The sequence below is a fragment of the Narcine bancroftii genome, chromosome 2, assembly GCF_036971445.1.
Source record: "Narcine bancroftii isolate sNarBan1 chromosome 2, sNarBan1.hap1, whole genome shotgun sequence".
Classification (NCBI taxonomy): domain Eukaryota; kingdom Metazoa; phylum Chordata; class Chondrichthyes; order Torpediniformes; family Narcinidae; genus Narcine; species Narcine bancroftii.
Window position 1 is genome coordinate 212,282,989 of NC_091470.1, and position 16,152 is coordinate 212,299,140.

The 16,152-nt window shown below is 45.6% G+C and overlaps 1 protein-coding gene across 3 annotated transcripts in view; it reads left to right on the plus strand.

Moving 5' to 3' along the window:
* rims2a (regulating synaptic membrane exocytosis 2a) overlaps window positions 1-16,152 on the plus strand; it is an 865,989-nt gene that overhangs the window by 729,520 nt on the left and 120,317 nt on the right. For 2 of the 3 annotated variants that reach the window (XM_069920255.1, XM_069920253.1), the window contains 2 exons: window positions 298-435; window positions 4,525-4,742. In XM_069920255.1, the coding sequence (XP_069776356.1) occupies window positions 298-435; window positions 4,525-4,742 (356 nt within the window). The remainder of the gene's footprint in view (window positions 1-297; window positions 436-4,524; window positions 4,743-16,152) is intronic. The other variant, XM_069920254.1, reaches the window with a different exon arrangement.

The following is a 16,152-nucleotide window of genomic DNA, read 5'->3' on the forward strand; positions in this document are numbered from 1 at the left end:
TAACTAATACGTCAACTGTGCCCATCTCCTTTCACAGAGCCAAAGTCAATTCTCACCTCTCCTCTTATCATATCCATTAACAACTTTTGTTGGTCTGGACTCCTCCCCTCCCCTCCCATTCTTCATTCTTTATTCTAAGCCCTTCCTTTCCTTTGCTTATACCTTAAGGAAGGGCTCATGCTCGAAACGTCGGTAATATATCTTTACTTTTTGTGGACACTGTTAGACCGGCTGAGTTCCTCCAGCATTTCTGTGTGTGTGTTTTTTAATACAATGGCCATCTGTCTATACCTTCAGCAAACAACTGAGGAGCAAAGAAGAGAAGCTGGAGAGGCTGAATAGGTCAAGCAACATTTCTGGTCGGGACCCTGTTGTGTTTGGAAGAGTATCAGGTTCACAGAGAGACGAGTCTGGACAGAAGTGTTTCAATCACAGGTAACTTACATGAACACACAGGAGACAAACAGGGGAGAATGTCAAACGATACTCAATACGAACGATATGAAACATCAATACAGACATTCAGATTGGACCCACATTGGACTCTGATACCATGCCTATTCCCTACATGCTCACATACGTGTATACACTCTACAGACAGGGACGTTCACACACACTCCTGTTTCCCTGTAGCAACAGGGTATGGCTCTCTGTAAGCACTGATGTATCATAGTACTGTGGCTCAGCTTACTTGCAACACTTCCAGCAATGTCCACAGTTTGCGACTTGATGTGGAGCGATGTCCGGGGCTTGGACCATGAGGCCGGGAGAAAGAATGTGCTGTGCAATGATGTTAGATACAGTCCTGATCTTGGCAACTCGCCAGCGATCAGGACCGGGGTTCGAATCCTGCACTGTCTGTAAACAGTTTATACGTTCTCCCCGTGTCAGCATGGGTTTTACCCGGGGTCTCTGGTTTCCTCCCACCATTCAAAATGTACAGGGGTTGTAGGTTAATTGGATGTAAATTGGGTGGCACGGGCTCCTGGGCTGAAATGACATGTTACTGTGCTATATGTCTAAATTAAAAAATTTAAAGGAATCTTGTTTGTTTCTGAGAGCTGGAGAATTATGATTGTGTCACACTATTTTAATTATAATGTGATTGAAAGTATACTCTGGGCAGAGGGATGTATGTAAACATCTGTGGTTATTCTGAAGTAGATGTGACCTCTCTAATTGATGAAAGCAATAGATCTTCAAGAATATCTTTCAGGAGGAGATAAAGGTAGAGCTGGAGTGTAAAGAGTTTGAGGGATGGAGTTTGAGAGACTATGACTGAAGAACAGCAGCACGTTTAATGCAGCAGTTAGCGCAGTGCTGTTACAGCGCCAGTGTTCAGGACCAGAGTTCGAATCCCGCATTGTCTGTAAGGAGTTTCCACGTTCTCCCTGTGTTTGTGTGGGTTTTCCTTGGGGGTTCTGGTGTCCTCCCGCTGTTTGAAACATACCAGGGTTAATTGGGTGTAATTCGGCTGCATGGACTCATGGGCCGAAAGGGCCTGTTACTGTGCTGTATGTCTAAAATTAAATGTAAATGTTATGGAGTGAAGAAATCAGGGATACACTCAAAGCCTAAATGGAAGGAGTGAGGAGCCCCCAGAGAATGGGCATGCACAGCAGGGGGTGGGGGGTAGAAAGGAGCAAGGTCATGGAAGTGTTTGGAACTGGCTGTGATACTAAAACCAAAGGTCATTGAGCACAGGAGGCTGGGATGAATTCTGCATTCTCTCCAGCATTGGAAGCATGCCAGGTGAGAGGGAGATAATGAAATCATGGGTCAGCAAAGATGATTCATCAGGATGCTCTTTATCCACTACAGTTCAGCATTTAAAACAATCATCTCCTCAAAATTGATCAGCAAATTCCAACACCTGAGACTCAACGCCCCACTGTATAATTGGATCTTGGATTTCCACACCACCAGACCACAATCAGTGAAGATTGGTAAGAACATCTCCTGCACAATTTCCATCAGTAGCAGAGCACCACAGGGCTGTGTTCTTAGCCCCCTGCGCTGCTCACCTTACATCTACGACTGTGTAGCTTGGTAAAACAATAACACCATCTACAAATTTGCCAATAATACCACCATCGTGGGTTGTATAAAGGAAAAGGACAAGTCAGCATACAGGAGGGAGATTGAAAACTTGGCTGAATGGTGCTCCAATGACAACCTCGCATTTAATGTCACCAAAACCAAGGAGCTGGTTGTTGACTTCAGGAAGGGAAATCAAGAGGTGTACAGCCCAGTGATCGTTGGGGGATCAGAGATAGAGAGGGTGAGAAAATTTATATTCTTGGGAGTCACTATCTCGGAGGAACTTTCCTGGATCCAACACACCAATGACATTGTGAAGAAAGCATGTCAGCACCTCGACTTCCTCAGGAGTTTGCAGATGTTTGGCAAATTTCTACATTGATGTGGTGGAAAGTGTGCTGACCGGCTGCATCATGGTCTGTTGTGAGGACACTAATACCCCTGAGCATAAAGCCCTCCTAAAGATAGTAGGCACAGCCCAAGACATCACAGAAAAAACCCTCCTCATCACTGAGAACATCTACGGGGAACATTGCTGTCAAAGAGCAGCAGCAATTATCAAAGATCCACACCATGCAGCCACACGCTCTGTTCTCGCTGCTACCATCAAGAAAGAGGTGTTGGTTCCACAAGACTCACGCCACCAGGTTCAGGAACTGCTGCTACCCCTTGACCATCAGACTCCTCAATGACAAACTCAATCAGGGACTCATTTAAGGACTCTTACTTGTGCACTTTATTGTTTGTTTTTTTCTATCTCTGTATTGCAGTCAATTGTTTACATTTCTTTATTTGTTGACATGTATACATTGTGTACAGATTTTATCCCTCTCTACCAATAAGTGGTCATTCTGCCACACCCACAGGAAAAACAATCTCATGGTGTCATGTATGTACTCTGACAATTAATCTGAATAGTCAGATCTAGGAGTAGTAAAGACAGATATGAGGGCTTCAGTTCAAATTGGACACAGGTGGAAATGGGTGATGTTATACAGACGAAATCAGTTGGTTTGATAATGAAGAGACTGTCTTGTTGAAAAGTTACCTTCAATTCAGTGTGAATGCCAGATATCAGAAGAATTTTTTTTTTAATGCAGGTGATGCCAATGTTTTACAATAGATAGAGTGTTGTGGAAAATCATATGATGCTTTTGAAATACTCCACCTGTTCTTGTTATATTAGTCACAGCACCTGAGACTTTACTGCTTCATGTGCTAAATGGAAGGATGGCCTTTTTTGCTGGAGGGATTGAATTTAGGAGCTGGAAGGTTACGCTGCAAATGAACAAGGTACTGGTGAGGCCACATCTGGAGCACTGCGTACAGTTCTGGCCTCTTTACTGGAGGAAGGATGGACTGGGTTTGGAGGCGGGGCAGAGGAGGTTCACCAGGTTGATTCCAGAGATGAGGAGGTTAGCTTATGAGGTGAGACCGAGTCGCCTGGGACTGTACTCACTGGATTTTAGAGCAATGAGAGGGGATCTTATAGAAGCGTATAAAATTATGAAAGGCGTAGATATGATGGACGTGGGAATGTTGATCCCATTAGTGGGGGAGACTAGAACTACGAGACATAGCCTGAAGATTCAGGGTAGTAAATTTAGGACAGAGATGAGGAGGAACTGCTTTTCCCAGAGGGTGGGGAATCTGTAGAATTCGCCGCCCATTGAAACAGTGGAGGTGACCTCAGTAAATATATTGAAGGCAAGGTTGGATAGATCTTGTATAGTATGGAATATGGGTAAAAGGTGGCGATGAACCAATCATCTATTCAGCCATGAATGGTGGAACAGGCTCGACGGGCCGCATGGCCGACTCCTGCTCCTAGTTTTTATGCTCTAATGTTCTTATCTCTGCTGCTCACTCAAAAATTCAATCATCAGACCAGCATCCATTGTAAGCCTTTGACTGATTGTTAATGCTACGTTTCATTAAGGGAGATTCCCAACAACCAACAGGCCTGTTCATGGCCTTCTCCACTCTGCACCTCAATTTTATATCATGGTGGAAAATATATTAACAACGTGTCTTTGGCAACTCCCAACAACATCTGCTATGAATGTCACCCCATATATCCCAGGGACTCCCAGTAGTTTCATTTAACTAACTGAGCGATGCATCCAAAAAAATGCTAAAGTAATAAATATCAAAGCTGTTTACCTTGTAGAGTTTTTCCTTGAGATATCATGAGAGAAGTTTCCTCTCCTATTAACTGCTGCATGTGTCTGCAAAGTTTCCACTTAAACTTGATTGTCACTTCAATTGAAATTCGGCCTTCTGAGCCAATTTGGAGGTGTTAGAGAACTGATGTAACATTGCTCTGAAATGCTTTGAGCTGAATTGCTTAGTCTTCACATTTCACAGCCCCTCTGGTGGAATTTGTCCTCTTGTAACTACCTCCCTCCTTTCCCCTGTCCTTTCTGTCGATGTTACGTATGTGTACCAACGGCTCACAAGTGTCTTTACATCTAAATTGCAAAGCAAACAGATGGGGACTTCAGGAAAGAACATGACGAAAAGCACCAGTGTGATCGGAGATATGTACAGCATAGAGAAGAACGATGGCAGCCAATCCGATACAGCTGTGGGGACGATTGTTGCTGGTGGCAAGAAGCGAAGGTCCAGCATCGGCGCCAAGATGGTGGCCATCGTCGGACTCTCGAGACGCAGCCGCAGCACTTCACAACTGAGTCAGACAGGTAGGTGCCACCTTTGTCAGAACCTATTCACCACCATTGGGTGTGCCCTGCATGAGATCCATGGGGTTAAGATACATTTCTGGATCGGTTGGGAGCAGGTTCTAGTAATGATTGGATTACATTTGTTCTGCTTGCATGATGCTTCAATTTTTGAAAATAATAACAAATTTAAGCAGTATTTGATTTGTGGGCCAGTCATCAACATGGTTCTGTCGACTAAATGTAATGAAAAGGTCAGGAGTACATTTTGTTTCAAAATACCTCACCACCGCAAGCTGAAGTCTGGAATTGGTAACAATTATTTTGAAAGGCAAACATTCTCTTGTTGATAGTCAGAATATTCCTTTCAACCAACATTGGAAAGGTCTCATTGAACTGGCTCCGAGCTCAGTCACTACCCTCAAAATGAGAACTGGCCTGCTGTAGGTCCAGAATGTGCTGAGGGATGTAGGTAGGAAATGGGGGATCCTCCTCTCCCTTCCCAAGGCCCTCAGGACTGGCAGTGGGAACGTGAATGGGGATACAAGACTTTAAGGTAAGTCATGTGATTTCAGTCATTTTCTTTAACTTGCTTCATGGTCACATTTCATTGTGTTTTAAGATTTCTTTTATAGATTAGTTATTTTCATGAAGTAATACTGAGACCTTTTAGTGTTTCTGACAATTACAAACATTGAAGAAACGTTCCAAGGTTTAAACAGACATTGACAGGGTGGCGTGGCTGGACTGCAGGGGAGTCTTTCCTCCTGTCAAAGTTAATCTCAATGATCTGGGAATCTGACTAATTCTGTCACCAGAAGCCTACTTGCTGCTGAGGCCTCGTTGCAGCTTGTTGATCACAACTTGGGTGCAGGGCAGATACATTCATTTCTCTGTGTACGGCAAAGATATGTGTTTGTTGGCCCTGGGGCCTCATCCAATGACAGATTGAATCCAGGTCCATTTGATCCCAAGGTTATTTATATATTATATATTAGTTATTTATATATTAGTTGTGATGTAAAAGTTTAAAAAGTTTAAAAAGGAACATCTCTATCTTTTCACTGTTGTCTGAAGATCTACAACCAATAAAATGCGTGACATTTAATTTCAGTGTCGATGGATTTGAGAATGCAGGTTATCTATTTAACTGCATGTGATTTCCACACAAACTTGAAAAATAAAAAGGATTGAATGGAAAGTCCTCAGCAATAGTCTGTATGGATCAGTTTTTGAAAAGACATTCATGTTTATGTGGTTATTTATAATGAGCAAATGTTCAACAATCATAAATCATTGCATGGCCATGACTTGGAGGTGACCGGCAAATGGGGTGACTAAACTGCCCTCAGATTTCACAAGAGGTTCCCTAGAAATATGGGACACATGATATAATTCACTCCCTTGAACTTCTGTGGACAAAGAAGTGAAAAAGTAAACACAATGTTTTTTGAACTCTCTGATAAAACATTTATGGTTCATGGAAAGTTGGAATATATATCATTTCCAAGAACTGCAATGCCCCGGCAACTCAATGGCAGATTAACATTAACGAATAATTTTCACAAACAATAATGCAATTTGACTTTCCTTATCCGTGAGCAAGAGGCTCCCATGTAGTTCCCAATTTCCATATCAGTGAACACATCATTCTACATGTAGTTCCCACTTTTGTAGCCATGAACACACCCTTCTACCATTTAGTTCCCACTTTCCATATCCGTGAATGCACCCTTCTACCATCTAGTTCCCACTTTTGTATCCGTGAATGCACCCTTCTACCATGTAGTTCCCACTTTCTGTGTCCGTGAACGCACCCTTCTACCATGTAGTTCCCACTTTTGTATCCGTGAACACACCCTTCCACCATTTAGTTCCCACTTTCCTTGTCCACGAACGCACCGTTCTACTATGTAGTTCCCACTTACCGTATCCGTGAATGCACCCTTCTACCATGTAGTTCCCACTAGCCTTGTCCATGAACAGACTGTTCTATCATGTAGTTCCCACTTTCCGTATCCTTGAATGCACCCTTCTACCATGTAGTTCCCACTTTCTGTGTCCGTGAACGCACCCTTCTACCATGTAGTTCCCACTAGCCTTGTCCATGAACAGACTGTTCTATCATGTAGTTCCCACTTTCCGTATCCTTGAATGCACCCTTCTACCATGTAGTTCCCACTTTGTGTCCGTGAACGCACCCTTCTACCATGTAGTTCCCACTTTCCTTGTCCACAAACACACCCTTCTACCACGTAGTTCCCACTTTTGTATCCGTGAACACACCCTTCTACCATTTAGTTCCCACTTTCCTTGTCCACGAACACACCGTTCTACTATGTAGTTCCCACTTTCCGTATCCGTGAACACACTGTTCTACCATGTAGTTCCCACTTACCGTATCCGTGAATGCACCCTTCTACCATGTAGTTCCCACTAGCCTTGTCCATGAACAGACTGTTCTATCATGTAGTTCCCACTTTCCGTATCCTTGAATGCACCCTTCTACCATGTAGTTCCCACTTTCTGTGTCCGTGAACGCACCCTTCTACCATGTAGTTCCCACTAGCCTTGTCCATGAACAGACTGTTCTATCATGTAGTTCCCACTTTCCGTATCCTTGAATGCACCCTTCTACCATGTAGTTCCCACTTTGTGTCCGTGAACGCACCCTTCTACCATGTAGTTCCCACTTTCCTTGTCCACAAACACACCCTTCTACCACGTAGTTCCCACTTTTGTATCCGTGAACACACCCTTCTACCATTTAGTTCCCACTTTCCTTGTCCACGAACACACCGTTCTACTATGTAGTTCCCACTTTCCGTATCCGTGAACACACTGTTCTACCATGTAGTTCCCACTTACCGTATCCGTGAATGCACCCTTCTACCATGTAGTTCCCACTAGCCTTGTCCATGAACAGACTGTTCTATCATGTAGTTCCCACTTTCCGTATCCTTGAACGCACCCTTCTACCATGTAGTTCCCACTAGCCTTGTCCATGAACAGACTGTTCTATCATGTAGTTCCCACTTTCCGTATCCTTGAATGCACCTTTCTACCATGTAGTTCCCACTTTGTGTCCGTGAACGCACCCTTCTACCATGTAGTTCCCACTTTCCTTGTCCACAAACACACCCTTCTTCCACGTAGTTCCCACTTTTGTATCCGTGAACACACCCTTCTACCATTTAGTTCCCACTTTCCTTGTCCACGAACACACCGTTCTACTATGTAGTTCCCACTTTCCGTATCCGTGAACACACTGTTCTACCATGTAGTTCCCACTTACCGTATCCGTGAATGCACCCTTCTACCATGTAGTTCCCACTAGCCTTGTCCATGAACAGACTGTTCTATCATGTAGTTCCCACTTTCCGTATCCTTGAACGCACCCTTCTACCATGTAGTTCCCACTTTCCGTATCCTTGAACGCACCCTTCTACCATGTATTTCCCACTTTCCGAATCCGTGAACACACCCTTCTACCATGTAGTTAATTCCCACTTTTCTTGTCCATGAACACACCATTCTACCATGTAGTTCCCACTTTCTATATCCATGAATGCACCATTCTACCATGTAGTTCCAACTTTCTGTATCAGTGAACGCACCCTTCTGCCATGTAGTTCCCACTTTCTGTATCCGTGAGTGCACCCTTCTACCAAGTTATTCCTACTTTCCTTGTCCATCAACACACCGTTCTCCCTTTTGTTTCCCACTCTCAAACCCTACCATGTGTTTTCAGTTTCCTTTTCTTTTAGATGCTCTTGTTCGTGCTTTATAAACTGAATTCAGGACAGGGAACGTACATTTCATGGATGTGTTACTGGTGTAGCCACTGCACTGTTGGAAATTGATAGGATAAAAATGTTACCTTCTCTCGTCCTGTCACTGTGCGCCTCATCTGTGAGATGAGCTGCAGCAAATAACATCACCTGCCGTTCGACAAGACCAGTTGTTGCACACAGTGATTGCCATGTGAACAGGTGCCATATATACGAGAAACCACATATGACCTCTGACAGGAACCAGTGGGGGAATTGAGTGATAAGGGTTTTAAAAAAATATATTTTCACTGGTCGCCCAGATGTGGCAGATGCTATGGCAAGATATCAGGGAAGTCCAGTTCATGTGTTTTAATGTAAAAGTTTAACCAACTGCATTGAAGAGGAAATGCCCTCAAACCTGGGATGAATGCATTTGAGGAATTGAACTTCAGACTGGTCTCTGTTACAGTTGATAAGTAATTTGGTAAATGCTGCTCTTGGACAAAGCTGGCAGAACAAAAATACAATGCACTGCTTAACGCTCACGATTTGTTCAGTGAAATTGGCTGTTATGTGATGTAGAAGTCATACAAATACCTTGATATGTACTTAGCGAAGCTATATGGGATACGGTAGTTTACCTCCAAACTTTTATTTGTAAATAGGAATCAATGTGGGGAACGAGATTGGGCTGTGTGGAGAGAGCAGGACAGTAGGATCAGTGTGGGGAGCGACACGGGGCTGTGAGGAGAGGGCATGGCAATGGGATCAGTGTGGGGACTGACACGGGGCTGTAAGGAGAGAGTGGGACAGTGGGATCAGTGTGGAGACTGACACAGGGCTGTCGGGAGAGGCTGGGGCAGTGGGATCAGTGTGAAGACTGACACGGGGCTGTGAGGAGAGAGCAGGGCAGTGGGATCAGTATGGGGACCACACGGGGCTGTGGGGAGAGAGTGGGGCAATGGGATCAGTGTGGGGACCGACATGGGGCTGTGGGGAGAGAGTGGGGCAGTGGGATTAGTGTGGGGAGAGAGTGGGGCAGTGGGATTAGTGTGGGGACCACATAGGACTGTGTAGAGAGAGAGGGGCAATGGGATCTGTGTAGGGACTGTGTAGGGACAGTGTAGGGGCTGTGGGGAGAGAGTGGGGTAGTGAGATCAGTGTGGGGACTGACACGGCCTGTGGGGAGAGAGCAGGGCAGTGGGATCAGTTTGGGGACCGATACAGGACTGGGGAGAGAGTGGGACAGTGGGATCAGTGTGGGGACCAACACAGGGCTGTGGGGAGAGAGCAGGGAAGTGAGATCAGTGTGGGGACCGACACTGGCCTCTGTGGAGAGAGTGTGGCAGTGGGATCATTGTAGGGACTGACACAGGGCTGTGGGGAGTGAGTGGGGCAATGGGATCAGTGTTGGGACTGATACAGGACTGTGGGGAGAGAGAGGGGCAGTGGGATGAATGTGGGGACCGACACAGGGCTGTGTGGAGATAGTGAGGCAGTGAGATCAGTGTGGGGCCCACATGGGGCTGTGGGGAGAGAGTGGGGCAGTGGGATCAGTGTGGGGACTGATACAGGACTGTGGGGAGTGAGCGGGGCAGTGGGATCAGTGTGGGGACCACACGGGGCTGTCAGGAGAGAGTGTGGCAGTGGGATCAGTGTGGGGACTGATATAGGACTGTGTGGAGAGAGTGAGGCAGTGGGATCAGTGTGGGGACCACACGGGGCTGTGGGGAGAGAGTGGGGCAGTGGGATCAGTGTGGGGACTGATACAGGACTGTGGGGTGAGAGAGGGGCAGTTGGATGAGTGTGGGGACCAATACAGCACTGTGGGGAGAGAGTGAGGCAGTGGGATCAGTATGGGGATCACATGGGGCTCTGGAGAGAGAGCGGGGCAGTGGGATCAGTGTGGGGACCGACACTGGCTGTGTGGAGAGAATGGGGCAGTGGGATCAGTGTGGGAACCGACACTGGGCTGTGTGGAGATAGTGAGGCAGTGGGATCAGTGTGGGGACCACATGGCGCTGTGGGGAGAAAGTGGGGCAGTGGGATCAGTGTGGGGACTGATACAGGACTGTGGGGAGTGAGCGGGGCAGTAGGATCAGTGTGGGGACTGATACAGGACTGTGGGGAGAGAGAGAGGGGCAGTGGGATCAGTGTGGGGACCGACACTGGCCTGTGTGGAGAGAGTGTGGCAGTGGGATCAGTTTGGGGACTGACACAGCCTGTGGGGAGAGAACAGGGCATTGGGATCAGTGTGGGGACCGATAAAGCACTGTGGGGAGAGAGTGGGGCAGTGGGATCAGTGTGGGTACTGACCCGGAGCTGTGGGCAGAGAGTGGGGCAGTGGGATCATTGTGGGGACGGATACAGGATTGTGGGGAATGAGTGGGGCAGTGGCATCAGTTTGAGGACTGACGCTGGGCTGTGTGGAGAGAGTGGGACAGTGGGATCAGTGTGGGGACCGACACTGGGTTGTGTGGAGATAGTGGGGCAGTGGGATCAGTATGGGGACCACATGGGGCTGTGGGGAGAGAGAGGGACAGTGGGATCAGTGTGGGGACCACACGGAGCTGTGGGGTGTGAGCGGGGCAGTGGGATCAGTGTTGCGTCTGATACAGGACTGTGGGGAGAGAGTGAGGCAGTGGGATCAGTGTGGGGACTGACACGGGGCTGTGGAGAGTGAGTGGGGCAGTGGGATCAGTGTGTGGACTGATACAGGACTGTGGGGAGTGAGTGGGGCAGTGAGATCAGTGTGGGGACTGATACAGGACTGTGGGGAGTGAGTGGGGCAGTGGATCAGTGTGGGTATACAGTGTACAATTGCCTTTTGCTTACGATCACATTTTCTAAATTGCTGTGGTCTGGCTGGCGGTGACTGAATAATTAGGGTCTGCGGACGTATATGCGGTCGGACGTTGCCTGAACCAACGTTAAGTGGTGCAGACCTGAATTTGAACATTCTTGATTCCTCAAAAACCTTGTATTTTTTTGTAAATAATGATAATGAATTTATTACCATGCGTATGGTACAATATTCATAAGTCTGACTTCTTACCTTCTGCAGCCGAATAGGTACTTCTGATTTTTTAAAAAAGCTACGCGAATCGTATACATTAAATTGCCATCTGGAAGGATAAGATTTTGCATTTCCACTGCTTCAGTAGTGCAGCTAGGTCTTGTATTGCTGATGGTTTGTGTTTATCAGAGGGTAGTTTGGTAAGGATCAAGACTCTGATAGCCTTTGTGAAGAAACTGTTCTCCCTGTGTCTGCATGGGTTTTCTCTGGGGGGCTCCGGTTTCACCCATCATTCAAAATATACAGAAGTTATAGATGTAATTGGGTGATGTGGGTGTCATAGGCCAGAGGGGCCTGTTACTGTGCTGTATATCTTAAACCCACCATCCCCCCCACCTTCCCTGCATAGCTGTGGTCGATGTGAAGGTGACTGGATCAGACAACACATCTGGTCAGGTACTGAAGGAATGCCCAGACCAATTGATGGGCATCGTCAACACCTCACTGCAGCAGTCCATTGTTTCTGCAGTGTTCAAGACAGCCACTATCATCCTGATTCCCAAGGGGTGTCAATAACAGACCTCAATGACTACCCCCTTGTGGCATTATGAAATGTTTCAAGCGTCTGGTGATGGAACCCATCCAAGTTCACTGCCCAGAGATGCTGGACCCATTTCAATTCATCTATAGAAGAAAAAATTGCACAGACATTGCTGTAGCCTTGTGGCTTCACTTCACCCTGACACACCTGAAGAACAACACCTCATATGCCAGGCTGCTGTTCATTGACTTCAGCTCAGCGTTTAATACAATCATTCCCCAGAGGCTGGTGGAGAAGTTGTCCTCACTGGGACTCAACACCTCTCTCTGTAACTGGATCCTGGACTTCCTAACGAAAGACCTCAGTCTGTCTGGTTTGGCAGCAGAACGTTGAGCACCATCATGCCGTGCACTGGCGCACCTCAGGGCTGTGCGCTCAGCCCACGACAGCGTCACCAGATCCAACTCCCTTGGTGTCATCAAGTTTGCAGATGCCATTACAGTCATTGCTTCATCAGCATCAACGATGAGTCGCACTACAGAGAAGAGGTGGATAATCTTGTGAAATGGTGTGAGAATAACAACCTGAGTCTCAATGTGGACAAGATGAAGGAGATGATCGTGGACTTCAGGAGGAGCAGGAATGACCACCCTCCATTACACATCAACAACTCTGTAGTGGAGAGCACCAAATTCCTTGGAGTTCACTTATTCAGTGACCTATTGTGGACACTCAACATTCCTCACTTGTCAAGAAGGCGCAACATCGAATGCGCTTCCTGAGAAGAATGAAGTGGGCAAGACCATTGGCCACCATCATGTCAACCTTCTACAGAAGCTCTATCAAGGGTGTCCTGGCTGGCTGCATTATAGTGAGGGTATGGTTGCTGCAGAGAAATGGACCAGAGGTCAATCCACAGGACCAGAAGAGTGACAGAGAGGATTACAGGAGTTTCTCACCACCCCAGCATCATTATCTCCCAGGATCATTGTCTAAAGCAGACACACAAAATTATTAAGGACCCCTTCCACCTCGCACACAGCATCTTTCAGTTACTCCCATCAAGGAAGGGATAAAAGAGGATCAGAGCCAGCACTACCAGGCTGAGGAACAGCTTCTTCCCATGGGCAGTGAGAATGCTCAACGACCAAAGAATCTGCTCACACTAACCCTCCCAGCCTCTCATACGTACAGAACAATATTTATTTATTAGTATTCATGAAATACTTGCCCTGCATATATATTGTTTGTACGTGTGTTATGTCTGGTTGTGTGTCTGCATGTTTTTCACTGAGGACCAGAGAATGCTGTTTCATTGCATTTTACTTGTACAATCAGATGACAGTAAACTTGACTTGAAGCAACCATCAGAATGCTCTTTACGGAAATTTGCAAGATTATTTGGTGACATAACAAATCTCTTCAAACTTCTAACAAAATATTGTTGCTGGTGAGCCTTGTTCATGATTGCATCAAAATGATGGCTCTAGGATATATCTTCAGAGATGTGGACGCCCAGAAATTTGAAGGTCCTTACCCTCTACATTGCTGACCCCTCATTGTTCTCCTCATTTCCCCTTCTTGAAGTACACAATCAACTCCTTGGTTTTGCTATAGTTGAATGCAAAATTGTTATTCTAACACCTCTCAACGAGCTGATCTACCTTCCTTCTGTACTCTTCCTCATTCCGTCTATTCTCACAACTGAAGTGTCATATGCAAATTTGTAAATGGTATTTAAATTGTGCCTGACCACACAGTCATGGGTGTACAGAGAGTCGAGCAGTGGGCTAAGTGTGCATCCTTGAGGTGTGCCTTTCTTGATCGCCAGTGAAGAAGAGGCATTGATACCAACTTGTACTGACCATGGTATTCCGATGAGGAAACCAAGCATTCAGTTTCAGATGGAGGCCCAGGGTTTGGAGTTTGCTGAGCAGTACTGAGAGGATGATGGGCTATAATTGATGAAAAGCAGCACGTGTTGCTGTTGTCCAGGTGATCCAGGGCTTAATGAAGAGCCAGTGAGATTGCATCTGCTGTGGGACGAATGTGGTGATCGGCAAATTGCAGTGGCTCCAGGTCTTTTCTTAGGTATGAATTTATTCTGGCCATGACCAGCCTCTCAAAGCATTTCATCACAGTGGTAGTTGTTGAGGCACCTCACTCTGCTCTTCTTGGATGATTGATGCCCTTTTGAAGCAGATGGGAACCTCTGACTGCAGCAGTGAGAGGTTGAAAATGTCCGTGAACACTCCGGCTAGTTGGTTGACATAAATTTTCTGTCCTCTGCCAGGTACCACATCAGGGCCTGACAACCCTCTTGAAGGTTGTTCTGACATTGGTCTCAAAGACCGATATCACAGGGTTATCAGCTTCTGCAGTGATTCTCGTTGATATAGTTGAATTCTCCTCAGATCATACTATCCTATATTTCCTTTAGCTCACCATACTTGAAACCAAACTATTTATTTCAACTCTTATTTTTCAGTGTAAGAGTTAAAGGGAAAGAATTAAAGGAAGATGCCCTATTTTCCTACATCAAATGTAACCTTCCATTATGAATGGCAAGTAATGAAGGCAATCAATTCATTGCCTCTCTGAGCTGAATTTAATAGTTTCTTAATAATATACTGTTCATAAAACAAAATGAAGCTTCAAGGATTTGAATCTGACCTCTATTCTAATCTGAATCATTTATTCCCTCATCAATTCTCAACCATCACTCTCAGCTGGAGAATATTTTCAATTCACCCCGTGCAAAACTCGAAAGGAATAAGTATCACAAAGACTTTAGTTTATCTCACTGGTTTTGAGGCAATAATTTTGTCAGAGAATGTTACCCAACTTACCGATGAGAAATTGGAGTTTGTCTGTTCTCCCCGTGTTTGCATGTGTTTTCTCTGGGGGCTCCGGTTTCCTCCCACCATTCATAAACATACCTGGTTTTGTAGGTTAATTGGGTGTAAATTTGGCAGCATGGACTTGTGGGGCCGATTTGGCCTGTTATCATGCTGTATGTCTAATTTAATAATTTAACTAAAATTTTTAATTAAATTTTTAAAAAATAAATAAGAGTATATAAAAATTTAAGTAAAAGTTTAAAATTGATAAAGTAAATGTTCTCTGAAGCAGCAAACAACCCCTTGGTGAAGCCACCGGAAAACCTACCAATTATTGTAGGTGTTGGATCTGGGACAAACAAACAGAAGTTCATGAGCTCGCTCCCTTTTCTGTTCAACATGCCTTAACAGGGCAGAAAATTCAGTTCCTTGAATGTTCTCTCCGCAGTGGATGCTCCAAACCCAGAGCTCCATTTTTGTTCAGCTGTGATGATCGTGGCAGAAAATGATCAATGTTCACAGAATCACATCACAATTGCGATGAGTTTTTCAGGCAAGAAAGAGATGAGCAAACCGTCTGGAGGCTTGAAATGGAGAGCTGTGGAGAACAGCACTCGATCTGATGGCTTTTCTGTGCAAGTCTGATTTGGTTTGCTTTGCTTTCTGCTGCCTTAAGGTCTCTCAGATGTGAACAGCTTGTAATTTTCCAGTTTAGACTAATTGGCAGTTTGGGTCCTGAGTGGCTGTCAAAGGCCCTCACAAACTTTGAACTGGAACAGCAGGCTCCAAAGCCAATGGACTGGGATGGATCAGTGACCTGACCAAAGGTCTGTTCATGCTGTGTATATGTCACACACCAGGCAAGGTCCAATATTGCCCAGTGTCTCCCCAATTAGCTGGAAGAACATCTGGGACCACATTGGGAAGTGAGGTCATTTTCTAAAACAATCAGAACCAGTGACTGTGTGGTCAGTAAAAGATCTGGATCATTTTTTCTAATTTCCGAAAATAATATTCAATTGCTTTGAAGTTATTCACAAATTAATTTTAATTTAGATTTAGTCATACAGCACAGTAGCAGGCCCTTCCAGGCCACGACCCTGTGCCACCCAAATACCCCAATGAACCTACAACCTCCGTACAATTTCAAACGTGGGAAGCCCACGCGGACACAGGGAGAACGTACAAACTCCTTACACTCAGCGCCGGATTTGAACCCTGGTTACTGGTCCTATAATAGCATTATACTGATCAATACATT